At 38.4% G+C, this 26,832-nt stretch overlaps 3 protein-coding genes across 4 annotated transcripts in view; 1 reads left to right on the forward strand and 2 right to left on the reverse strand.

Moving 5' to 3' along the window:
• The window catches only part of LOC139935686 (centriole and centriolar satellite protein OFD1-like), a 28,322-nt gene extending 27,363 nt beyond the window's left edge, over positions 1-959 (reverse strand). Inside the window, exon 1 of one of the 2 annotated variants that reach the window (XM_071930216.1) lies at positions 879-959. The gene's annotated coding sequence lies outside the window, so the exon portion shown is untranslated. The remainder of the gene's footprint in view (positions 1-878) is intronic. The other variant, XM_071930217.1, reaches the window with a different exon arrangement.
• Positions 960-1,008: 49 nt separating this feature from the next.
• Positions 1,009-23,838, forward strand: LOC139935687 (NF-X1-type zinc finger protein NFXL1-like). Its single transcript, XM_071930218.1, has 19 exons — positions 1,009-1,098; positions 2,197-2,554; positions 3,195-3,380; positions 4,313-4,422; positions 4,845-4,969; positions 8,150-8,328; positions 8,891-9,052; positions 10,053-10,268; positions 10,944-11,059; positions 12,072-12,203; positions 12,877-12,967; positions 13,796-13,916; positions 14,136-14,298; positions 14,815-14,928; positions 16,705-16,836; positions 17,285-17,451; positions 17,979-18,159; positions 18,369-18,509; positions 19,164-23,838. The coding sequence occupies exons 2-19, from the start codon at positions 2,269-2,271 to the stop codon at positions 19,338-19,340; spliced, it is 2,799 nt and encodes a 932-aa protein (XP_071786319.1). The 5' UTR covers positions 1,009-1,098; positions 2,197-2,268; the 3' UTR covers positions 19,341-23,838.
• The window catches only part of LOC139935689 (uncharacterized), a 32,874-nt gene continuing 25,607 nt past the window's right edge, over positions 19,566-26,832 (reverse strand). Inside the window, exon 10 of the mRNA XM_071930221.1 lies at positions 19,566-26,356. Within this exon, the coding sequence (XP_071786322.1) occupies positions 26,251-26,356 (106 nt within the window). The 3' untranslated portion in view covers positions 19,566-26,250. The remainder of the gene's footprint in view (positions 26,357-26,832) is intronic.

Below are 26,832 nucleotides of genomic sequence, written 5' to 3' on the forward strand. Positions count from 1 at the left end.
ACCGCTTTTGTATTCGTTATGAAATAAAATACTATAATCTAATAAATCCTTTTATTACACAACTCAATCCTTTTTGTAAAAAGTCTGTGAAAAAGTAGTGGCGGGATAAGGCAACTGGAAGATTAAAGCATTGAGCATACGGTGTATTGAGAAGTAAAAAAAACGTGCGATGTGGCAGAAAAACAACAGTGAGTACCAAGCAGAAAATGTCCTTTTTTAACGATGTTTTTTAATTTCACTCAACAAAAAGGCCATACAATCATCATGAATGTATATTGAGTGTGTGGTGAAAGTTTTTTGGAGGTGACGTACAAAGGAAATTTTAGTTAATGATGGCGAACGGTCGTAAAACCTTTATCTATCAACGCCGATTTTAAAAACGTATATCGTTAAGGAGGTCCAAAATATTAGACCCCTATAAGGCTTACGGGGGAGGCTTTAGTTTCTAGAAGAACCTACGATCTCGCCACCAACACCAACAGTTCTGGCCTGTTTTTTTTTTCTGGATGTATGTACATGTTATTGTATGGGGTAACCCTTCTTCTCAGGTAAGACAGAAATTAAGTGGTTTTGGAGTTAATTAACTGCGGATAAATTGGTGGCGACGTGCTGAAGATTATCCGAACCTTGCCCTGTCCTTGTCAAAATAAAATTCAAAATCAAATTAAGCCCTATATTATTTATGTAACTTACTAATCAGATTGAAAATGAAAAAAAATTGAAAGATAAAATTTCAGGGATGTTGTTATGTATTAATTGTAGATTGACATCAGAATAAACGGCAATAAACAAAGCAAGGTTAATTTGTAGATACCTATGAATAAACATAACTATGTAGTAATACAATTTGTCTTACAATTGATACAGTTTTTACATACCTTCTTGCGAACGCTTTCCTTTTTAGTTCTTTGCGCGTGTGTTTTCAAAAAAAATTGTGTTTATCAACATGTGGTATAGTAACCATTTTATCATACAATAGTCGATAGCACATTAAATGTTAGTAAAGGAGACCAATCTATACAGTTCATCCAGCTAAACTGCAGAGGGCGCTGTTTACAACTTTGATTCGTGGCTAGCTAGCTGGAAATGAAGAAGCCGGTAAGTTGACGATGGTGGGTGGGTTCGGAAAACATGTTTATTTCATCGAGAAATCAGCTCATGAAAAGTTATGATGGAGAATAGAAAGATATAATCATAAAAAAGTTTTTAAAATTATGAAACTTGTGCTTTTAAATTAGATTTTACATGTTGATGATCACTTGAAAAGTTGAGTTCGCCAGCTGCACTCCTGCAGGGGGAGTGCAGTCAACACCTCATCTCCATCTCCATCTCTCATCTCCATTGGTTCAGTCAGCAAAATATCCTGCCGGATACATCTACGCTAACTTGCGCACTGCGTGTGGAAATAGACTACTACATATATTTGTTGTTGCTTACATGTCCCTTGAATTTAGCTAGAGTTGCGCTGTTCACAGCAGCCGACGAGAGTGAGTTCCAGAGTTTAACAGTTGATACGAAGAATGAATCTTTGAAGGCCCGGGCTTTATGGCTGACTTGAGTGAATTTTTGGTTGTTTCCCCTTGTATCCCTGGTGTTGGGCTGAACATAGTTGTGAAGTGGAATGTCAACCAAACCATTTTTCATCTTGTAGAGCATACATAATTTCTGTTGATTTCTTCTGTTCTGTAGTGTGTCCCATCCCAGTTTAGTAACAGTTCCCGTATCCCTTTTGTAGTTTCCTGTGCAAAACCTCGCTGCTTGGCGCTGGACTCTTTCAATTGAGTTTATGTTCTCTTCACACAGCAGACCACTGACTCATTATCAGTGACTGATTCTGGCTCTGGGTGGCACCATGGCATGGGCCATGGGGATAACTTTCTGTATGGCGCCACCACTTTTAGGTAGAAATCTATTTCTGAAACGTCTGAGGGGAGACTGCAGATTAAGAAGATTGTTCTCAAAATCTACGGTTCTGATATTAAGGCTCATTTTTTGGTCTAATTTGCAATGACCCTACACATCCTCTCGCTGCTGTGGACCGTGGGGAGAATGGAGGGTTACGATTTCAACCGTAGAGTCTAGTAGTCTAGCCTAGAGAGGATGAAGGGTCATGATTATTGCAACTAGTTTGATCTCTATTCACATCCTTTACCTACTTCACATATTGACAAATCCCTTTTTTTTCCTTCATTTCAGCAGTTCGTTTGTAGGACCATGACTTGGACTGACTCGTGAGCCTTCCCAGGCAGTAGGCCTAAGTAAAACAGTATGTCTAACAAACAGTCGACCCCGTCTAACCGGCCTGCTGGCCGGGGGCGAGGCGGCAAGGGACGAGGCAGAGGTGCAGGTAACTCCTCCGGCAATCACGTCAACCAATGGACTCAAGGGGATCCAAGCACGAGGGCGTGGGGTAAACCGGGACAGGGACGGGGAGGTAACCAAGGTAACGCAACTGGTTCTCAAGGTAACCAGTGGATGCAAGGCGATGCGGGAAAGAGAGCATGGGATAAACCAGGAGAACAAGCACGAAAGAAAAAGGCTGCAGCGGAACAAGGTTTGATTCCATTTACATTATTTACTTGTGTTTATGTAAGCAATTTGTTATCCCTCCACACCCCTTCCCTTCGCTGGTACCTACACATCCTTGTTCCAACCCATGAGATGATGAATCTCATTGATGACATTTTTTTTTATACCCGGGTCGTGTTCACAAAGAGTTCGAAGAGAGAGAAAAAGTAAATAATTAGTGAATAAAATTAGAATTAATACAGGGATATCTGTGGAAAAAGGGAGAAGGCAAAGACTAAAAGTTGTTTAGTCATTTCCTTCTTGGATGTTTAGACATTGGGGTTGAATGGTCTGGAGGCGCCTTATCCACAGTTTCTCCCAACTCAGACGAAAAGTCTCTCTGTGGTTAGCACCTCAATGCTCTGTCTTTTATTTTTAGATAATAATAAGAACAATTAAAGACATTTGTAAAGCATCTTGTTACGCAAAAGCCTCTAGGCACAAAGAGAACAATGAAATATATACAACGAGTGAAAGATAGATTATAAGTAAGCAGATTACAGATAAGCAGCTTCAAACAAATGAGTTTTATTTAACAGAGACTTAAAACAGTGTAAAGAACTAGCCAAGATTCTTCTCATACACCATTTTATCCGTCTGTGTAATCTTCCTCTCATTTTGATCAGCCAAACCAACCAAACCAGCGCCGACAGCTGAAGAACGATTCCGCGAAGCATCTTCCCAGATCCACGATTCCGTTCAGCGACACATGGATCAAGGAGACCTTGAGATGGAGGAGTCCTCATCAGAAGATGAGATGGATGACACTGAGATTCTTCAGAGCACCTTCAGGATGTACACAAACCAATATGGTAAGACTCACGTATCCGATGATTTCATATTCACTACCTACATGTACTGATAGACACACAAGGCTTGTAGGCCACTTCAAGGTGTGGCCTACAATCACTTTTTTTCCAGGGGTCGTTCCCACATCTACTCCTGGGGCTGAAACAGGGTTACCCTCTTGGCAGTCCATAATGGATGTAGCCTTGGGAATCATCTAGAAGCCTGGCTGGTCCTGGCAGAGCAGAAAGCACTACCTCCCCAACTTATGGGAAAACAAAAGGTCTCCATAGGGGAGGGAATAAAGACTGGGGTTGTTCCACAAGCAATTTTGTGTACAAAGTATAGGGGAGGTTCTTAACCACAGGGACAAATGAAATAACAAAATTTGTCTCTGCTGGGATGGAACAAATTCATTGTGTGCACCCTCCAAGCTGTGTTCCACAAAATTCTACAAAAATGCCTACCACTTTTGGTCCTGTATTTCATCTTTGAGAGGGTTGGGCTATTTTCAGTTTTCAAAGGGCACTACATTTATAATCTTAATGTCCATGGGAAAATTCTGAAGGGGGAAAACTGCTATTTACATCCGTGCAACAATTACATGATTTCCACAAACTGTTGCATGAGTAGTGCACAAATACAACAAAGATCCACTGCGTTATTAAACTAAACCCAATACACTGAAATGTTGCACATAATACTGAAGTACAATGTATGTGGAACGTTAAAGTTAACTTAAACTGTTTTGTTGTATTACATTGTAACTGTAGCATTGATCATTAGTGACCACAATTCAGTATTTTTACTGCAAGTGTCTTTTAATCACTAATGATGAAGTAAATAAACAAATCATAAACTTAGCTGCTATGCTCACCAAGAGTAGAGAGGGTTTTATTGTAACACTGACCAATCAACAATTCCCTTCTGGCTTTTGTTTTCTTGTCCCATTTTACAGGTGATAATTCCACTGAGTTAGAGAAGACAAGTCAATACTTGGTTGAGTCTTGTCGGTCAGGAGCTAATGTCTGCCTCGTCTGTATTGGCAAAGTCAAACGGCTGGATGCGGTGAGCACTCTGCCTTGTTTTATTTTTATTTTATTTGTTAAGTTTATTTCTTGCAAGGTGTTTATTTTAGCCCAAGTGTTTGTAATGTCATGCAGTCGTAAATTGAAAGTGGCATATGAATTTAATCACTTTGAAAGACACAAAGGTAGTCAGATCATATACTGACCACCTCTGTTACTATTGGTCCGCTGGCCAAATGCATGTTAAAACACTTGAGGACTTTTCCAATTGTACGTGATGCCTAGTTCAGTGTTGAAAAGCATCCTTATCTCCTGAATTATGGACCAGTGAAACAGCTGATGGACAAGTAAAACAACAAGCTAATTGGTCCTCCTGGCCAGTTACTGAAAACTTTAAGGGCAAACACTGTAAACCACAAAACGACTAAAGTGTTTGGTTTCCTACCATGCCTACACTTACAGATCTGGACTTGCAGCAAATGCTATTGCGTACTTCACTTACCATGTGTCCAGAAATGGGCCAAAGAGGGCGCTTTACAGATGCAGAATGACGATACTTCAACTAAAAAGAGTTCAGTGTGGTCATGGTAAGTCAGATTCAAGGATTACTTCTTGTTATTTTAACTTAAAGGAACATTACAGAATTGGTTTTACTTGCAAAAAAGTTGCTGGCAGTGTAATCACTTTATGTAATCTACCAAATACATAAACTGACAAACCTGTAGAAGTTTGAGATTGATCAGCCATCTGGATGGGTCACCAACCAGAGAATAGTGAAAAACCGATTACACATTTTACATTGCATCGATGGCAAACCAAAAATGAATAAAACGCTCACTGAGTGATTAACTCCAAACACGAAATAGGATTATTTATTTCTCATCAAATATGAAATTTCAGACAGAAATATTTCAAAGGATGTTTTCTACTATCATCATCATTAGACAGTTTAAGTTTAATGTAAATCTGTGATCTTCATGATTTTTGTTCCTTACCAATTCTGTATATTTCCTTTAAGGTAGGGTCATACTTTGGTAATGACTCTGACCCGTGGTGCTTGGGGTAAGCATCTGAATGGCTAACAAAAGTATGTCTACAAGTTTGATTCTCCAAATTTCAATTTTCCGTGTCTGTCTGTGAACGCCCCAGCCAGAAATACAGTTGTTACTCACACCACTTTGATATACGTGGATGGGTTTGACGCTGTTTTCTCAACAAGTAAACACTGTAATCAGCTGAAGCTTTCACAGGTGACTCTTGGAATCACCCCTAACTTCTCTTCATCTGTGGATTCTTCTACTTGTTTCTTTTTACCAGAATTCCCCTGAAGACGATCAGAGCATACTAATCGAAACATTGAGTTATCAACTACCAAAAAGAGATTTGCTACCGCAAACTGCACCTAAGTATTTGTTTCTCATAAAAACTTTGTTTACCGTAATTTTCGGATTATAAACCGCGCGGCGTATAAACCGCACTTCCTCAAAATATATAAAAAAATATTTAGGTGTCGGCGTATATGCCGCGCGGCGTATAAACCGCGACCAAAATAAAAATAAAAAACATGAAAAAACTAACCTCAAAACACGGAAGTGAAGTACGCAAACCTGCCGCGCGTTACGGGTGATTTTTTTATCTCACACTATCAGTCCTGAGTTATACTTTGTTTCCATCAACAACCCTTTTCAAGAATTTGCGATTTGATGATCGGTTGTGTTTACCATGTTTTGTGAACTTCTTTAGGAACAAACTGTCCGTGAATCAAAGATCGGTCGACAACGCACATCGAGAAATAGTTGAACTTTGCCCTGCATCGCATCGCCCTCTGTAGACAAAAGTTGTCCACGTTTGATTAGACTGGGCCCCGAGCCTCGAAGCGTGGGTCAGACGTTCCAGCTATTTGTTGTACAATGGGCAGCCGCTCTACTCGATCCGTCCGAAGTCGAGCCAAGATTTTATGAATTGAACTATCACCGGCCAATCAACAACGGCCAATCATCAAACGGCCAATCACCGCATGCGTACACACAAAGGGGCCGTGCTTGTTTGCGGTCCTCTTTGTGGCGATGTGCAGTGACAGGCGTTCGGCACATCAGTCAGTCTTAGTTGCCGCAATGTGGGAGTTGCGTCGTAATTGCGTAGAAATGTATTGAAGTTTACACTATTGATCGTAATTGAAATGATCTATTATAGGATAGTATTCTTTTTGTAAGCTGGCAGCACCCCCTTTGCGGGACCACATTATTGTTTGTGTTGGATAATTATTGATGAAAGTTACAACTGAAAATACGTTTATTATTGTGATACTGAAAAAACCCAATAACAGTTTTAAAAATTGACAAAGTTAAATCCTACTTTATTTGTAGGTAAGTGAGATCGTGTTGCAATAAAAATTAACTTCAGACAGTGCGTTGACTATCGTTTCAACATAGGATTCGTCTGCAGAAACAGTGATAAAGAAACAGTGCGAAGATTTATATCCAAGGAATCCTTTGCCTTCCGTTTTGTTTAAATAGAAAATAGACAAACCAAAACCAAACAGTCCTTTTCAGGGCTACATGTACCACAACACAAACGAGAGTTGTCTATGACTGTTGTTTCTGTTTACAATGTTTAAAGGAACATTTTTTAAACATGTAAACAGCTCCTAAAAAAATTCCTTTATAAAATATAAACGAAATAATAATGGGGACGGCTAAAGTTGTTCCCTCACTTTTATTGTATAGCGGTTGAAACAAAATACGCTACCTTATTGTTTGCGTAATCATAAGGACAGGGGATTCACTTTTATTAAAGATCGGAGTAGACGGGAAATAAGGTTGAAATGGGTCTTTCAATAAGAAAAGTGGTTGTTTCTCCCTCCCTTTTATTGTAGTCCCACAACGAGGATCCACAACAGATATTGCAACGACGGACGGGCGGACGGATGTAGCGTGTGTGTAGTAATGTATCCTGCAGCGTGCACATTATGCACATGTACACATGCGAGTTCGTAAAGCTAGCAATCTGTTAATTGCGCTGCTCAATCTCGAAATTGCACAACCGATGTTGGGGGGCACCGTATTGAGCGATGTTCGCCGACGGGTTGCGCTACGCCATCATATTTGCGCCGCCTGGAAATAAAATTCCCAATGTTACTGGACTCAACAATCAGGCGGTTTGAAAACGTTTTGTTTGACCCCCGGCGCGGCATAGTTCTTTGCGTACGTCCATTCACCATTCTGTTGTTGAGGTGTGCGTGGTTGACCTGAAGAAACCGCTGGCCGGCTGACACGACGAGTGTAGCCTGGATGTCTGACGTCAGTATATAAAGATCGTGGGATAAATAGACAGGGGACGAGTCTATTTCGCTGAGACACGAGTATAGCTTGAATGTCTGACGTCAGCATGTAGAGATCGCTAGGATAAATAGACGGGCACCAGTCTAGTCTAACCCGAGTTGCGCTGAGAGGGGGAGCTGAGGGCGGTTGATAAACGTTTTACAAAGGAAACACGGATCGGAATACAATTGTGGTGGGATTTTCAACAGGATTTTGTCATCACACAGGCAGGTTTTTGTTCTCGTTGAAGAAAAAAAACATTATTATTAAAATAGTTTACGAACGATCTTTCTTTTAAAAAATGCCGTTTTTTCTCTTAAATATTTATACGTCGGCTTACAAGCCGCCCGGAGAATAAACCGCAGGAGTTCAAAAAAATGTCAAAATCAACATATAAACCGCGGTTTATAATCCGAAAATTACGGTATTTCTGATCCACCCCCACAGTCCGAAGTGTCGTTACGAGCAACCCATCTTTGCGATTCCCAAGCGATATTCCTGTTTCTGTGCTAAGGTCATCGACCCTCCATTCCACCCGTGGCTGAGTCCGCACACTTGTGGTCAAACATGTGAGCGCCCTCTCAGACCGGAATGCGGACATAAATGTCTCCTACTTTGTCATCCTGGTAAGTGATTCAAGTCCACTCTCAAATAAAAACAAAGAAGTGTTCTCAATTAATTTTGAAATGATAGATGATGGTGTGGAGACATGTATAGTAAGATGTATAGTAAATAGTTGTTCCATTTTTGGGGTTGAGCAAAGAAAACATGACTATTAGCAGATTTAAACCTGGTACTTCTCCATATTGTTGTTTCAAACTTATCTCAGCTGCCCAGGTTTCAATTCATTTAATGTCTGCTGTTGGAGCCAAGGACTCTCTTGAAAGTAAATTTAATAACTTTACTAGCCAAGGACCTAATGGAGAGAAGACAAGGAAGGAAGTTTCAGTTTTAGATGTTGAAGGAAAACCCTAGAGAATTATTCCAGGGAACACCCATGCTATTAGGTAGGGACTGAAATCTAACCCACATAGTGCCCCCAGTGGTATTCGAATCGGGGTCCCAGAGTTTGAAAGTGAGGACAGATACCACCGCACCAACCTTACCGCCACAAAATTCTGATTGTATGGCTCAACATATTGTGTATCTTGCTCAGTTTCTTATTACATTATTTCTGTTTGTCATCAGGGCCGTGTCCCCCTTGTCCGAAGATGGTACGTTCAGCGTGCCACTGTCAGCGTCAACAGCCACAGCCGAGACGTTGTAGCAGTAAGACGTGGTCATGTGGTCAAACATGCGGCAAGGTATTGTCATGTGGACAACATTCATGTCAACAACCGTGCCATGAAGGTAAATAGCTGATGTGGCTCAACCTGCCTATATCCGTACTATAAGAAAACTTTCTAAATCTTTCAAAATTCCATGCTATACAATTTAAAAAAGATAATTTCTGTTTGAATAAAGGTAATTTAATCATACTTTTTAAAATCTAAATATAAAAGGGATGTTTTTACAAAGTGGCAACTGTGTGAAAAATTTAAAGTACTAAAACCTTAGACTGGTCCATTGTCTTTATCCTTAAAGGATAAGGACAGGCACTGGCCGTACAAACCAAATGGTTTCATTGGATGAACATAATGGTACATCTATCAGACTGATACTACACAATTTACACACAAAAACAATGTTTCAACCAAGGACTTTATAACAACAGGGTTCTAGTAAAATGACAAAGAGAGTCCTTGCTTCGCCACAACCAATGGGGACGGCTCTTACGAAAACAATAGTACAACATGGCTTTTCTTGATTTCAGGATTTTCTCAAAATTGCTTTTCAAGAGTCTTCCAACTTTCTTGACAAAAGTAAAGCAGGACAGTTCTTTTCAGAACTGAGAAGTCTCCCGAACCTCCGATTTTCTACTCCACGGCAGTAGAATAAAGCAAGACAGTTCCCTAAGAACAACTCTACCTGGCAAGTAGATACACACATGGTGTTACCGCAAACCAAATATATATTGATACCCCACCATGCAATGCCTCAAATCCTATAAAAGTAGAGCAGTCACCAAAATGAGAAAGAAATACTCTACATTGTGTCAAAACCTGTAGTTTTGTTTTTCAGGTGATGCACAGACTCTGTGTACATCCTAGAGTGTAACCTCTGGGAAGGGGGAAGGGGGAATCCACTTCTGGATCCATTTTCAGAAGTTATTATAAAGCTAATAGGTGGTCCTCGTGCGTGTCATGATGTGGAAAAATCATATCAATCTTGTCATGACTAGCACACAACCAAATATTGATATCGTCACTTTTTTTCATATGCAAGTTCTACATATTCGCATTTTCATTAGGTGTATGTAAGCCGTGCCTAAGAACGAGTAAACAACCATGTCATTGCGGTAAGCTTCGATCAGTGCGTCCGTGTGCCACGCCCCAATGGCAGTGTGATAGCGTCTGTAATAAACAACTATCATGTGGACATCATAGGTGTGAGGTCGTGTGTCACTCGGGACTTTGTGGAGACTGTCCAAGATCTGGGAAGAGATTCTGTCCGTGTGGTAAAACAAGTAAGTAATCAATCTTCTGACGATGACTAGATTCCTTTCTTCCCCACAAGTAGTAGTTCAAAAGCAGGACAGCTCTATTCAGAGCTGAGAATCTCACGCATTCCTTAAAAGAACTACTCCATGGTAGTAAAGCAAGACAAGTTCTCAAAATAACATAATTTACCCAACAAGCAAATTATGCACATGGTGTTACCGCAAACCAAATAATACATTCTAAATTATGATCTTGTAATAACAAATGGTAACTGAACTGGCAAAACTATTGTGATTATAGATCTTTCTATTGTTGATAAAAAAAACGTTGTTTGGCTGGCATGGGCGGCCGAATGTTAGCAAAACATTCAACTGTGTTAACAGGGCCCGGTTTTACGGCTCCGCTTATTGCCGAGTGCTTTGCTAGCGATCACCATTCTTCGCTTCCATTCTTCGCTAACAGGGCAAGTTCAAAATTTGTTTACTAGCTGTGTAAGCAAGAATGGCTTGCCTAGTAACGTGGAGTCAAGCAAACATTCTCTGCAAACCAGTGAAAAAGCTGCCGAAGTAAGGGCCGAATTCCCTTACTTCTGTAAGCACCGGTTATTTGCTTATTGTAAGCAGAGCCTTGAAATTTAGCCTCGATGTTGTGACCAAATTCAACACTAAATAAAATGAAATGGCCACATTTTATATTGGCAGGTTTTCAGATTCCATGCACTGAGAATATTCCAACCTGTGGTGATACATGCGACAAACTTCTAGAATGTGGACTTCATAAATGTACAAGAAGATGCCACTCAGGACCATGTGAAACAGTAAGAACTAAATGTTTTTAAGTATCTGTAGGGTTGTTTGGCCGACTTGTGAATTTGTCTGTCTGTCTGTTGGGGTGCCTATCTGGTTGTCTGTAGAGCTGGTTGGTTGTCCATATTGCTTGTGAATTTGTGTATCTTAAAAGGTTTGATGCCTGTCACAAAGCATACAAATTACTTGCTAAGCACAGAAAAATCTTGCTTAAAAACAGAAACTGGCCAAAATTCCATAAAGTGTACACTGTTGCAACTGGTGCCCCATTTATGTTTTGCTTACCAAAAACATTTGCTAAGCAGTATTTTCCGTTTAAGAGCTTTAGGAAATTGGGCCCTGACGTCATCATCATCGATAAATCTTGGAAGTATGATTTCTGTGTGGTAATGTTTTAGGCGAACAAGCGGTTAGTTACGCAATATACTTTCACATGCCTCTGTATTTGAACGACCTGTAAAAGTTTTTTTGTCCTGGAGCGTTTAAAGGGAAGGTACACGTTTGGTAATTACTCAAAACAAATATTAACTTAAAAACTGACTTGGTAACGAGCATTGGAGAGCTGTTGATAGTATAAAACATTGTGAGAAACAGCTCCCTCTGAAGTAGCATAGATTTTGAAATAGAGGTAATTTCTCACTAAAATAATGAAAGACTTCTAGCTAGAAGTCTTTTATTCCTATCCGAAAGCACACACATTCGTCCAACAAGGGTGTTTTTTCTTTCATCATTTTCTCCGACGACCAATTGAGCTCAAATTTTCACAGGTTGGTTATTTTATGCATATGTTGAGATACACCAAGTGAGAACACTGGTCTTTGACAGTTACCAATAGTGTACCTTCCCTGTAAGCATTGTACATGGGACCAAAGTGGTCCAAACAACTTTTGAACATTTGCAAGACTTGCACGGTCTATAATAGCAGAGAAGACTGTGTCTAGGCAGTAGCCGTATGTTACCCCAGTACAATGGATCCATACCTTGGATATTATGACTTATTATGATTTTATATTTTACTCGTAGTGTCGGCAGCTGAGTGTTAAGAAATGTCGCTGTGGACAGAGAGAGAAGTCAATACTATGCTGTAAGGAGTATCTGTGTGATACGAAATGTCAACAGATGAAAGATTGTCAACGTCATCAATGCAAGAGGAAGGTAAATTTACTCTACTGAAATAAATTAGTTTGTCTACTTCCACAGGTTCGAAGGTCGAAAATCAAGTTCACAGCACTTAAGTTTCTCCATGTAGTGTGTACAATGCATTTCATGAACAATAATGTATACAGCGATGGCAAACATAACTTTCACTGTGCTTTCGCCATGTTTTTTACACATTATTGGAAGGAAATTATCATTGCAAAGGAGTTCATTAGTAGTGTAGACATTATTGGTAATTTACAAAGGTATGATCTGATTTATTCAGTCACTTGTTAACATTTTGTTTTGGTTTGAAGTAATGATGCAGTTGAACAAGTTGTGCTCACAACTTTCCAGGCAACACAAATGCAATCTTTGTACAAAAAAGTTTTCAAATTTAGTCGATATGTCTTTTAATACATGTACAAGCCCAAAGCTTCAATTTAGTCACAGCAATTAAACAAATGTGTAAATAGATCAAAAGATGGTTTCATCCTCAACATAATAAACCACAATTGTAACACAAACAAATCATGACAATGAAAGTTATATCATTTTGATTTCTAGAAACTTCAATAGTCTGGTACTTTTTTCCCTGTGCTGTGAGTAAATACCTTTTGTGTAGTTGTGCCAAGGGCTAATGGGGTGATGAATGCAGAACTTCCAAAAGATTTGTTTTTTCAATTTCTAGTGTTGTGATGGTTCCTGTCCAGCCTGTGAGCAACTCTGCAACCGACCTCTTCCATGCAAGAACCACAGGTGCCCTTCTCAGTGTCATACAGGTCAGTTGGTAATTAACCTACATGACATGACTGGACCATTCTCCCTCATCAAATTCGTTCTGTAGAATCACTTGAAGTTTTCAAGAAACATATTGATTCTTTCCTGTTCAATCGCCGATTGCTAAGGACCAACTGGCTTTCCGTTATTGGTGCCTTTGTTTATTCCTTTTGTAAGAGCGCTCTAATGGCTGTTTACTATGATTGAACATGAATAAGCAGATTATGTTTTCATGGTTTAGCAAGAATCGTCATCTTTATTTGACTTTGGTTCAATCCTGCGTTGGTGTAACTTTCTGTAGAGAGCTTGATACTTTTGTAGTATCATGTCTCTATAGCCTTGGGTAATATTTTATTGGAAAGTGCGCTTTATACGTTTGTATCATCATATTATTAAAGGAACACGTTGCCTTGGATTGGACGATTTGGTCTATAAAAAGCGTTTGAAACCGTTTGTTATGAAATGCATATGTTTAGAAAGATGTTTTTAAAGTAGAATATGATGATCCACACAGTATCACTCAAAATTGCACGGTTTTCCTTTTACGTCGCGAACTAACACGGTCAGCAATTTATGGGAGTCCAAAATTTGACTCCCATGAATGGCCGACCGTGTTAGTCGACGAGGTAAAAAGAAAACCATGCAATTTCGAGGCATATTTGTGTAGATCATTGTATTCTACTTTTACAACATCTTTCTACCCCTATGCATTTTATAACAAACGGTTACAGAACGCTTTTCAAAGACCAACTCGACCGATCCAAGGCAACGTGTTCCTTTAATACAATTGTTATCATGTTACAGTCACTTCCTTGTTCTCATTGTTGTAGGTTTGTGTTATCCATGTCAAGAAACCATTGATGTCAAATGTTTCTGTGAATCCACGTGTAATACTGTGCCTTGTGGTCGTGAGAAATTCACCAAACCACCAAGATGTAATCAACCTTGCAAGTAAGTGGACAATTTCATAATCACTTCCTTAATGTTAATTTTTGCATCACGGATAAAGAATATAATTTGTTTGTTTACCCTTGCACCATTACACAGTTGTGTCGATTAAGCACTGACTCAGTAATTTTCCCAAGTTCTGTGAAAAAAAAATCCACTGGCAAATCATTTCGGTAGGATTTGAACCCATGACTTTTGACTTTTGTATTTTTTCGGATTTAGAATCCCTCCTAATTGTCACCATGCTGCACGTGATCGTCATCGATGTCACTTCAACCGATGTCAACCATGTCAACAAGCATGTGACAAGCCACTACCTCAATGCAGTCACCGCTGTCCATGGCAGTGTCATACTGCAGTCCTTATCAAACAGGTCGAGAACAAGGTTAGACCAGAACACAACTTCATAATCTTCTCGGAACTACCACTGCTCAAAAGAGATTTACAAAATGGTGCAACTGCAAACCTCTCTTGATAATACTCTCAACATGCCGAGTTTCAAATCCTACTCATTCTAATCACTGGCAAGAGAGGAAATATTGAATAAGCCCAATGGAATTTTAAAACTTAATAGAAAAAATCCACAGGCAAACCCGACCTAGCCAGGTCCCTAGAAGCAGTTCAAATCCTGTGTGATAGCAGCGAAACTTTTTTCCCTATTACGTTGAATGTATTTTTAAATATCTCTCTGATTGTTGTACAAAATATTCCTGATGGCCAGATGCAAATGTTGGCAGCTCTGTATATGATGAAATATTTGACGGTGTAGTAGTAGTGTTCACTTAAACAGTCAAAAGAAACTGATTATGAAATGGTTTTTATATGCATGTATGGTTGTACCCGCAGGTTTACTATTTATAGTTAGTTCTTATCTTCTGAAATGGTTTGCTTTATACCACAGGGAGCTAGAGCTGCCCCGTGGGAGCCCAAACCACAGGCACATTTAACACTGGTTGATAAGCCATGTCCACCCTGCCAGGTTCCTATACCAACAATGTGTGTTGGGAAACATGAGGTAAGTCAATCGCATAATGAAACAAGATGTAATAGTAATGATACTGTGTCGGCATACCCAGAGCTGTGGGGACTGCTACACAATGAAATGAAGGTCCTTTCAACATTTTCTTTGTAAAACTTGGTTCACACAATGTGATTCTTTAGAAAAGGGAATTATAGAACAACAACTGGAAGTCCCCAAATCTTTGTATGTTTGTGTGCAAAAGAATGTGTGTACACTTATAATGCGCTATGTCTGTCCTCAAAGACACATCATACTTAGTGAACACTCTTCGTTTTCATGGACCTCGTCTATGGAATGGACTCAGGCAGTGTGTGAAATCAAAGTCCTTTGTTGGCCAACTTAAAGCCGCTTTCAAGAATCATCTTTTATTAACCGTGTGGTTGTATCACTAGTATAATGTTTCATATGTCCTTCTGATGTCTACTACAGTTTATGTCCACTCCGTTTGTTTGTTCATTTTTGGTTTCATTGTTTCGTTTTGTTTTGTCTTTTGTATTTTGTCTTCCTTGTTCAATATTGTTTACTTAAGTATATTTTTTGTTTGTGTTTAAGGCATTCCGTTTATAAGCTTCGGCTTCCTGTGTAATGCCTCCACATATAAGTTTTGTATCAAGTGGTTTTTATTCTTTTCTAAAGTGATTATCCTTGGTGGAAATAAATGTTGATGAATTGATATTGAATTGAATTGAAAGATGCTCCTGGCTTCAAATTTGACGGAGCTTGTTAAGAATGATTTTATGAGACTAGGCAACCATCCACCTTGCAATGAGTTCAAGGTGAGGTAGTACACATTGCTGTCAGACCATTGAAGAAACACCGAGGCATTACGATGAACGTACTCGGTTCTTTTTCTTGTATTACATGGGACCAACAGCTTTACATCCCAATCAAAGGACAAAGTAACAATAGTCAAGTGTCTTGCCTAAGGACACATGACTAGGACTTGAACCCACACTCTGCTGATTAGAAATGCAAAAGCATTTTTTATTTTTTTATTTCAATCAAGCTTGTGTTATATCTTGTAAAGTTTTAATATCTCGATTTAGAAGTGCTCTGGATTTACTAAGCAAAAGTAGTAGTCCCGGATGATTGTTTACCCTTTGCCTGGGTAGTACATGCAGTTAACAAACAGGACAGTTCTTTTAAGAACTGAGAAGTCTCCCGCATTCCCAAAAAATCCTCTGCGATAGTAGATTATGTAGATATGTACATGGTGTTAAAGCCATTATACACTTTCGGTACAGAAAGAAGAAAAACAATTCACAGATTTACAAATAATTTACAGGGTTTACAGAAGGTAACGGTGAAAGACTTCTCTTGAAATATTGTTCCATGCAATGCTTTGCTTTTTGAGAAAACATTAAAACAATATAAATTCTCGATAGCGAGAATTACGGATTTATTTTAAACACATGTCATGACACAGCGAAACGCGCGGAAACAAGAGTGGGTTTTCCCGTTATTTTCTCCCGACTCTGATGACCAATTGAGTCTGAATTTTCACAGGTTTGTTATGTTATATATAAAATGTGATACACGAAGTGTGGGACTTGGACAATACTGTTTACCAAAAGTGTATAATGACTTTAAGCCAAACCGTTAATATTTGATGATTGTTTTAACTCGTTTTCAGACTCATACTTTAAGATTCAGTTAGTTCCTTTCACTCATCTCATGTGCTACAAGTACAAGAATCGATGCATTTACTTGTCTCCAAGTGTTTATCAGTTTCTTCATCTAACTAGATATGATGGTCTTTTTGTTATTTAGATGCAAGATGTCCCCTGTGCCTTGATAGGACCATTCTCCTGTAAGAAGCAATGCGGACGTATGTTAGCATGTACAAATCATCACTGTACGCTAGAATGTCATCTGGTGACTGGTGCTGCAGATGACTCTATGGTAAGATACAGCACGGCTACCAACAAACCCTGGCTGTGGCTTGAGAACTTTATTGTGGTAGCGACCATCTCCTTTATCTCTCGTTTGAATCACCTGCCCTTTTTGAGACAACAGCTCGGACGTAGGCTCCGGTTTGGGCTTTGTCCATCAGATTGAAGACTGTAAAGAAAGCAAACATCTTCTAAATAACTTATGGAGCCTAAGACTAAGCCCAAGCCGGAAGTTCAAAGAAAAGATCCACATTAACCGAACCAACACTTTAAGGCGAAAAAGTTGGACCCCTGACGGTAGAAGTGAATCATTAGTCCTTGTAGTCTGGGAATATGATGGCAATTATGATAGTATGATTGAAAGTCTATTTTTGCACAAGTTTGGAACCAAACAATGAAAAGGTTTTCTGATTTTATAAGCACTCACTCACAAACTTGAAAACATTTTCTTGTTGTAGTTCGGGAAGGAATGTGAGCCGTGTGATAAAGAATGCAGTAAACCAAGACCCAAAGGATGTGTACATTCATGTATCAGGCCGTGCCACACCGGATCCTGTCCTGCATGTAAGAAGAGTATACGTCAACGATGCCATTGTAAGATAATGATGTTACATATTGACTGCCGGTAAGTATGATGAAGTTGAACTATCTTGCTTACTGACGTAGGTTTAGTGCTGGACGTTTAACCCCCATGTTTTGATATCTAGTTAACAGATTTAGAGTATCATCGCAATGGCGAAACTAATTGGGGCATGTGTCCACCAATTGATGTCCATTCTGTGAACAAAATCCACAGGCATATTACTCGGGGTGGGATTCAAACCCACAAACTTTGCCATTCTAGAGCCAGGTTCAAGCACCTCCACAGTGATTTGCATGGTGAAATCACACTTTGCTGGGCATTTAAGAGTGATTTACAGCTCATTTAAGATCGGTCTTAGCTTTTTCTGAAACTGGCCGTAAATGTCTTATACCAGTAATAATAATATTTAAAATTTATATTGCTCCCCTTACAAACAAAATGATCAAAGGCTCAGAACACATTTTAAAAAGCACAGAGTAGAAGAAAAAGACAAGAAAAAGACTGGTAACCAGGCCAGTGCCGAATAGTCCTAGACCAACGAATGATAATTATTTGTTATTCTCTATCAGTCAATGGACGTCTGCTAACGATGATGAGAAAGCTGACTTAGTGTCATGTAAAGGACCATGTACCAAACAACTACCATGTTCTCATCTATGTAACAAGAGCTGCCATCCTGGAGACTGCTCAAAATCTGAAGATTGTATTCACAAAGTCTCCATCAGATGCTCATGTAGGAGGAGGAAGAAGGTAATGAAGGGATCACTATGGTAGCACATAAGTAATTTTTTTTTTTTTTTTCTCGAATAATGTCATATCATCAACAAGATAAATGCCCGAACATTGAAATGTGAATGGCTTTTCTTCTTGGAGATTGCCTGGAATCGGTTGTCTGTAATTTGCCTTGTGTGACATGACCCTAAGACTTTCAGTCATTGTTTTTTGTTTGTTTTGTGTAGGATTTCCCCTGTAAAGATGTGCGAGAAGGCAATGCTAAGGTGAAGTGTGATACATCTTGTAAGCAAGCTATGGAGAAACAGGAGCAGAGAAAGGAAGAGGAGAAACTGAAGAAAGAAGAGGAAGATAAAGCTCAGCAACAGGTGATTTACTTTTAAGTCATACTCCTGGGAAAAGTAAAATTATCCGCCCCTTCCTCTTATCATCCTCTAAATTAGGAAATAGTATTACGTGTACAGTAGCTCTTGCAAATTGCTAACCAACCAAAATTAACTACTCCAGCCTCTATAATGCTCTCTAAAACTGAAACTTCCTTCCTTGTATTCTATCCATTGGGTTCTTGGCTAGTACAGTGATTAAATTTGCTTTGCCGAGAGTCCTTGGCATCACAACAAGAATAAATGAAATAAAATTAAATGAAAAGTCACATTGTATGCCAACTCTTGGGAACACATACACACACACTATACGTTATATAGTTTTGGCTGCCAATTCCTAGGTTGTATTGTAAGCTTTGGTGTGATTGCAGGCTATTCGGGGCTTCGGACTGGCACCCCGTATACAAGTATTGAAAAAATAAGGCGACTGCCGACAGAGGGCTAGATGTTGGTTCAAATCCCACTTTCGGCAATATTTCATTGCTCAATCCAAACCATCAAATAATTTTAGTCATTTTTTTATTGTGTTATGACAGCCGTAATTTATCAAAACTTGGAGTTAGTGAGTCAGTTTAAGATAAAAAACAAATCTTTAATACTTCAAATTATTTTTGTTGCTCGTTTTTTTTTTTTCAACAGCGGGACCAGGACGAGTACGAGCGCCTGATGAACGCAAAGGGGAAAAAGCGTCGAGGGCGACGTAAAACGGACGAAGTTGTTGAACTTCGCTTCTGGCAGGAAAAGAAATTCCAGATCATCTTATTGTCTGCTGCCATTGTTCTAGCTGCTCTGTCATACGTAATTTTCTTTGCTTAATTACATTCCAGAGAACAATTCATGCAGTTATGTAAATTTCATTTTATCTTTATCTAATAGTAAAATATGGATAAGGGACCCAGAAATAATTTGTTCTTTGTAAGAATTATATGTTAATGCCATAAAAACAATGGCGCTTCATCCTGTTTTGGTTTATGGGTTTTTGGTGGGGGTTAATCAACTTAAAGATGAAGATGGAAAATGTTGGTTCCTTTTTTTTTGGGGGGGGGGGGGTGGCAGTGTCCTTTTGTCAGTACCTTGTAATGGTATATTAAAATATAAAAATAAAATAGGCATGAATGGAGCATCTCAACAGTCCGGAGAGTAGAAACATTCAAATTGGATTAATTAACTCTTTCATTCACTGACCAGTCGCTAGCGACCAGTTTAAAGCCATTGGACCCTTTCGGTACAGGGAAAGAAAAAAAAAGTTCACAGATATACAAATAATAAAGAAAAAAAAAAAAAAAATTCACAGGTTTGTGATTTATATAAAAGTTGTGATACACGAAGTGTGGGCCTTGGACAATACTGTTTACCGAAAGGGTCCAATGGCTTTAAACCCTTCAGACAAACAGTTGTAAAACAAAATAGAAAGATTATACATGTATGACTACATGTACAGTTCTCAAAATGGGAAAGAGGACTCTTGAAAGTGCTATTGTGGCAAATTTTTGGGGAGGTCGCCGTTCGCAAACAAAACCGAGTAAACAATATATTTGTCCATAATATGGATCATATTATGATCAATTTATTACAAAAAAAATGGAAGGCTCAAGTGTTCCAGCATCTGTACAAGGACCAGTTCATTGGACTGCGGGAGCATTTAAGATGCCAACCCACTTAGTCTATAGTGTTGAAATGTTCCCATGGTTCGGCACAATGTCACAGTCCAGCAGAGTTGGGGTCCACTGGATTTCAGGCTATGCTTTGGTTAACATTCCTGTGCCCAAACATGCCTGACATTTAAGATGCTCACAACTTATCACAAGTGTTTTCTGACAAAAACTAGAACAGGATAAAAGTCAAATTCTTAAGATTGTCACTTATTTATTAAGTGTTTTCTAAACACAATTTTGGAAACCTTGGCCCTTGTCCACCTTAACCACAATCTTATGTCACCCTAATCCTAACTGTTAAGACTTCTCAATTCTCCACAATCAGGCCCTTTGATATGAGGATTTATTAGGGTTAGGGATACATGTACGTGTAATTTACCACAATAACTCCACTCACACAATCATTAAACAAACACATCTAACTTTTCATATTGTTCAATTTTTTATTGTTTTTTTTCTTTCTCTTTGGACAAAAACATGTCACAAGGAATCTTTGTCAATTTATAAAAAAGTAAGACAAACGTCTCAGGACTATGTACAACTTTTACTTTAAAAACAAAATGTTGTATGAAATGAGAACTAAGGTCCCATTAATAAGTTTCTTAAAATAATTTGGTAATGGTTTGTAGTATGTAGCCAGATAGGTCATTCAATTCAATATATTGTCAAGTATAACCAAGTTCACACTTTTAACCCCTTACAGATTATTTGTTTCTGTACAATAATCACCATACACACAGACATTGCTTATATTGTTTGAGTTTTGTTCGACACATCGTTGTCTTTTAAAAGTGTCTGAATAAATAATATACAGAACAGAATTTTCGTTTTGTTTTAGAAGCATACTATGAACATGGAAAATATCAATGTAGGTCACGACCTTTAATTTGACGTTTTTGGTTAGTTGGAAGTAGGTGTGGCCCTTTGCAGCCGCTACGGGCCTCTAAAGGTTTAAGGAATGGGCAAGTTTTTAGACGATGGTAGGCTCACAAATCACTGATCCTTTTCTTTAGTTCTCAATAATGAGAAACAATTTACAAGCACCGGTGAGTTGGATTCCAACAATCCTCTCAAAAGTCTTCCTAGTGAAAATGTGCACTGTACTCTTCCAAATGGTTTTTGAAGGAACAAAACATTTTTAAAAATGACAATAAATGGCTGCACAATAGCAATACAGAGGTCGATTTCACAGAGTCCTAGGAGATATTAAAAACCTAAGTCTAGTCCCAAGTTAGGACGAGTAACTCATCCTCTAACTCAAGATAAGACTAGTCCTAACTCTTTGTGAAATCCACCCAGGTCCTCTTGAAACCCTCGTGATAAATGGTGATAAAATTTCATAGAATCAAACAACTTTTACAATAATTCCTTTCCTTTTTCTGATATGAACAAATTTTGGAAGGACTATTCCACGTTGATATTTCCAAACTACCACAAGCAAAGGATTTCTTGGTAAAAGCACCATGTCAGGTTTTCAATTGTATTACAAACTGGGACCAAGTGACGGTTTTATGTCAGTGAAACCAACATGACCAATAACATGAGTTACACAAGGTCTATAAAAAGTCAATACAACAAAACTGGAAGTGTTTTGTGTTTGTTTTAATGGTGAAACAAAAACACTATACAAGGGAATGCCATAAACAATTATGTATTGTTACAAATTTACTGTTGCAATAAAAAAGCAGTGTTCCTGATGTTTTGTAAAATAGTCAAATTCACATGGAAGTGTAGTTCACAAAGATACTGATGTCAATGTGAAAACGTTTTTCATAAGATGGAATTGATTCTTTTTAGATCCCTGTTTAAGATTTAGTTTAAGATGTAAACCCATATTTGTTTTGTCCAGTCTCAAACATCAATGGCAGTTTTAATGCAAGAATAAGAGATAGAATATGTATTATGGAGTTAGGCAAAGAATAAGTATGGACAAAATGGCTGATACTAAGGGTCCAGAATGAAGCAATGCTTCTAAAGGTATGGGTCCCCGACTCCTAAACATCTACATGTATTGAGCCGAGCTGTATTGGCAAAACTTTGAAATTGCACCAAGGCATATTTGAAATTTCAATAAACACTAGGAAAATGTGATTGATATCAGGGGCCGACTTTCACATTCATGGTGTAGACTTATTATTATTTATAGAATTTTCAGGCTTGTTAAAAAACAATTTTGCTGAGGGCAAACAAATCGGAGAGCAGATTAAACAGAACTGAACAGCATGCCTGGTGATTTTAACAAAGAGGAAATTAAAGTTGATCGATCTGTTGGATGTGGAGTACAATACCATTAGACATTACCTTAAAAAAAAACATCCTATAAAATATCACCCTATAAAAGGTCAAACACTGTACCCCTTGTATATATTTTCTTTAATTGTTTAAACTAAGTTCTTTTATATTTACAAGTTCTCCAGAAATAACCTCAGTTCAAGTTTTCTGATAATACTGTACATTAGGTTGATTTTCCTTCCAAGTAAGAAAGACCCATTTTAATAGCTACCTTAATGAAGTACAAGACACTTTGAATATATCGTTAAATTATTATGAGGAATTCATAGTATTCAGTTATAAAAGGTATTATTCAGGATTGGTGGGGATGACAAAATAAATGCAGACAGTGTTCATGTTTTGTTAGCCCACCTTGTCCACCTGTTGTGGCTCTCTTTTAATATTGGTCTTATCCGATGTTAAAAGAGATCCTTAACAGCACACCAAGGTGTGATCAACCGTTGACATGATAGACCAAAACTATGGAAATTTAGTCTTAATCCCTTGTGTGACTCGGAGGGGAAAATGAAAAAAAAAACTATATACCATGTTTTAGCATTAAAACAACATTGTCCCCAACTTAAGTTGTAACAACCGAAACCAGCTGTTACAATTTTAAAAAAAGTTTTCAGATATATCCCAGAGTATGACCTCGTTTCAGAGGGAAATATTTCACAGAAAAAGATTGGATCTTGTTTGAACTTCATAATCAGGGCCCAATTTCACGGCTCTGCTTAACGTAAGCACAGAATTGGCGCTTACGGCAAGCGTATTTCACAGGTTAGCGGCGAATTTTTGCTTCTGCGCGTGCCTACTCCACGTTACTAGGCATTCTACGCTTACAAGGCTAGCGCAGAAATTCGGCGCTTGCGCGTAAGCGGGGAATCGTGATCGTAAGTGCAGAATTTGGCGGTAAGCAGAGCCATGAAATTGGGCCCAGTAAGCTTACCGAACATAACTAAACACTCATCCTTACCAATCATGTATAATACCTTTAACCCAACAATATTCTCATTGACTCCTACACAGGAGTTTGTCACAAATTTACATGGTGGATTTCATTGACCATTTTCAATTATTTGCATTGTACAAAGTCATTTGACACCAAAGGGTTTCTGGCGATGTCAGCCTCAGTTTTATTTTAAGATTTATTTGAACTACGATTTTACCATATGTTTTTACAAATGGCATGGTTAGAAATTTATTTAAGATGTCTCGGGGGTCTTCCAGTTCATAGGTGGCTGAGATCATTACCAAGATTGTCAGGGAATTCATAACATTGTTTATCAATCGGAGGTAAAGTTTCTTACAGCTTGTTAAAATTTAATTATTTATCATGAAAGTCCTATGTTGAAATTAAAACGTAAATTGATTTAACATTCTATGAATGTCATGTTTAGTCATTTTGTTGAAGTCATTTTAGTCACTACAGCATCTTGCGAATTTATTCAATAATAGCCCCCAAAAAGTGATTGATATTGATTTCAAAATAGTTTGTTCAGTTTAGAAGACTCAACTACACACATCCAAAAGGGTGGATTGCAGTTTAACCATGGATTATCCAATATGGTTAAGTAAATCACACAAATAATAAAATGCAACAAAACTAAATCAAAGAAAACAGGTGTCGAAAACGTCTTGAAAATAGCATGACATCTTTGCATTTGTGTTGGATTGCGACGAACTGGGAGTCAACCGAAATATAGTGCTATTTGGTCAGATTTAAATAAACTCCTGGCTTATTAAACACTAACCAGTCAATATAAACAATTCAACTAACACACATATAATAATATAATAAATCAAGTCAACGTTGAATGGTTATGTAACTTGAAAATCCTCTCATTTGTCCGTAGTGGAATAAATATTTACACATAAAAACAAAGTCAAGTAATGAGTCTTTAAAAAGAAAAGACGAAAAAAAAGCTTCACTTATTTATACAGATCCCACATATCGAACTCGGTCATTTCATATCTATGCATTCACTCTATTTCCCACAGCTATAGTTCCCCTTGCTTCAAAATAGTCGTCACCAGATACAAGATAAAAATAAATTTGATTTCCCGCAATCTTTTATCGATATAACCTCACACTCTCGCGCTCTACCTCAAATCTTAAATCGTAATGTTTTAATATATACAAATGGAATTAATTTGGCAGCAAAGTTTGTCATCTTCAAAATACTTCGGCACAACTTCATAAAGCAGCTTACTGGAAGAAATGTTTCCAGCTATACCCCGTTCACACATAGACGCCACTTCTACTACCATGGAAAAGTGGATGAGAGCATGACCAATCGCGGACCAATGGTGGGCCAAACGTGGGCGGATCTTCATGGACGTGGTTTGGTCAGGTGGGATTTCCTAGGTCAGGAAGCTGCAAGCTCTTCCCATGCTTATTTTGAACATGTTCAAAATAAGCGTAGCTAGCTCGTGGTCACGTAAAGCCGGGCAAAGTCGTAATGGGAATGGCATTTGCATACAAGTTGCGTGGTAGCATCATGGCGAGATATCTGTGGTTGTAGTAAAAACGCAGCACCGTCGGCAACCATTTCGAAGTAGAAAACCGCTTGGTCGGCATTGGTCTTCGTGTTATCGCCAATAATCGTAGTGGCAGTGAGTCAGAAACACTTTTTACGCAGTAAAGTTGGGCGGAGTCTTCAGTTTGCCAAATTGCTGGATCTTCATAAGGTCGTAGTGCTGTGTGAACGGGGTATTAGCAAACATCAGCATGGAGTCGGAAACAATAGTGTGCTGTTTTTTTCTTCAATAGATTAGACTTACGCTAAGCAACTCTATGAAATTGGGCCAAGTGGACTACACTGTGCTTAATAAACAACCTACTAAAGAGGTCCCCAGGAAGAACCAAGTTATGAAATGTGCAAATCCCTAACCCTTAAACCCAACCTCCTTGGAAACTATAAAAGAAACAAAGTCTTATAATTAACTATCAATAATTACTAATATTATCATAGGTCAAATAATGAAACATAATTTCAGTTTCCGGTTGGCCTCTTAACTTCCTAAAATTGTCCTAATTAATCAAAAGAAGGTAGGAAGTGAATCGAGAACAAACACTCCACTTTATCAAGTCCATATTTATATGTTTATTTGCATAGAATGGTGTTCAGAAGAGGTCTCGGTTTTCGATGGGGATTTATATGAATCAAGGGTAGTATTCTATGCACCGTTTGCTCAGCAAGCACCACCCTACACAGCTTCCTATTGGTATGTCAAGAACCCGTCCAAATACTTTGTTGGCACCATTTCTCATTGCAAGGGAAGATCCCTTATTGGTTAGAAGTGTCCAAGTTTTGTCCTTCATAATCCACAGAAAAATATCCTGTGCATATTTAAATAAAACTCTGAAGTTAAAAATAAAAAAGAAGACAACTTATTTCATCTATCGTATCCTTATTTTCTCAAGATACTAATAAGTTAAGATCCTCACTTAAAAAGGAAGAAGAATAGAACATAGTTCTTCAAACTTGTTCTTGTCTCACATTTAGACCACATGGGCTTTTGAATAGATGATTTCTATTCAGTCATCTTGCATTCCTCCAAATCAATGTACAAGTAAATAATAAACAGATGCTGGAAGGTCAAATGGTCAGTGCCCATTTTGTATAAAACGCCATAACAGCTTATCATTGTTTGTGTAGACAGGACACAAGTCAAACTAGGCCCCCCAACAACTACAAATTGACAGCGATAATGTAGCCTTCCCTTAAAGACAGTACGTTTGAATGCAATACTTTGTTATAATATCCCTGATAGCAGCTTGGTTTTGTGAATGGTGCTCAACTACATCCAACCACCTCAACGATATTCTTGGGTATTTCACAGAATTTGTAGACGAGTCTCTGTCCGTCCACCTTAGCCAGGATGCCTCTCTGGTAGTAGTACCTGTAACAAGTAGACAAACCATCACATATCAATGGAAATCACAATGTATTCCGATGCAATGGCAGTAGTAAACAAAAAAAGTAGAGTCTGTCCCAGCCATCAGGCTAGTGTTGTTTCGTTCCTATTTTACAATCCAGTTTTTGTTGGCATTAAACAACTGAAAATGGATTGTCAATATTGCCATAAAGATTTGTATTGTATAAAGACTTTGCCAGCAAATTATACTGGTTCACACTGGAGACAACTACAAACACTGCATGCAAAAAGGAACTCTTTAAAGTACAACAGACATTTTTCTTACACTATCTCAGGCCTTGAGGTACACTCAAACATCCGCCTCTGTTGCCCCTTCAAAAAGTTTCCACAGATTTTAAGATTTAACTAGGAGTGCCCTTTTCAAAATGAAAATGGCATTGCACTCTCAAAGCTGAAAATCCAGGCCTGCCTTCTTACTGTCCTAGGGATTATTTGGAAAT

This window comes from Asterias amurensis, chromosome 4 (assembly GCF_032118995.1).
Source record: "Asterias amurensis chromosome 4, ASM3211899v1".
NCBI lineage: Eukaryota > Metazoa > Echinodermata > Asteroidea > Forcipulatida > Asteriidae > Asterias > Asterias amurensis.

Excerpts from the sequence above, each read along its gene's own strand:
- LOC139935687 (XM_071930218.1), top strand. The coding sequence starts at position 2,269 with ATGTCTAACAAACAGTCGACCCCGTCTAACCGGCCTGCTGGCCGGGGG. Across the intron at positions 2,555-3,194 it reads AAAGGCTGCAGCGGAACAAG|CCAAACCAACCAAACCAGCG; the intron begins GTTTGATTCCAT and ends CATTTTGATCAG. Across the intron at positions 13,917-14,135 it reads AGATGTAATCAACCTTGCAA|AATCCCTCCTAATTGTCACC; the intron begins GTAAGTGGACAA and ends TTTCGGATTTAG.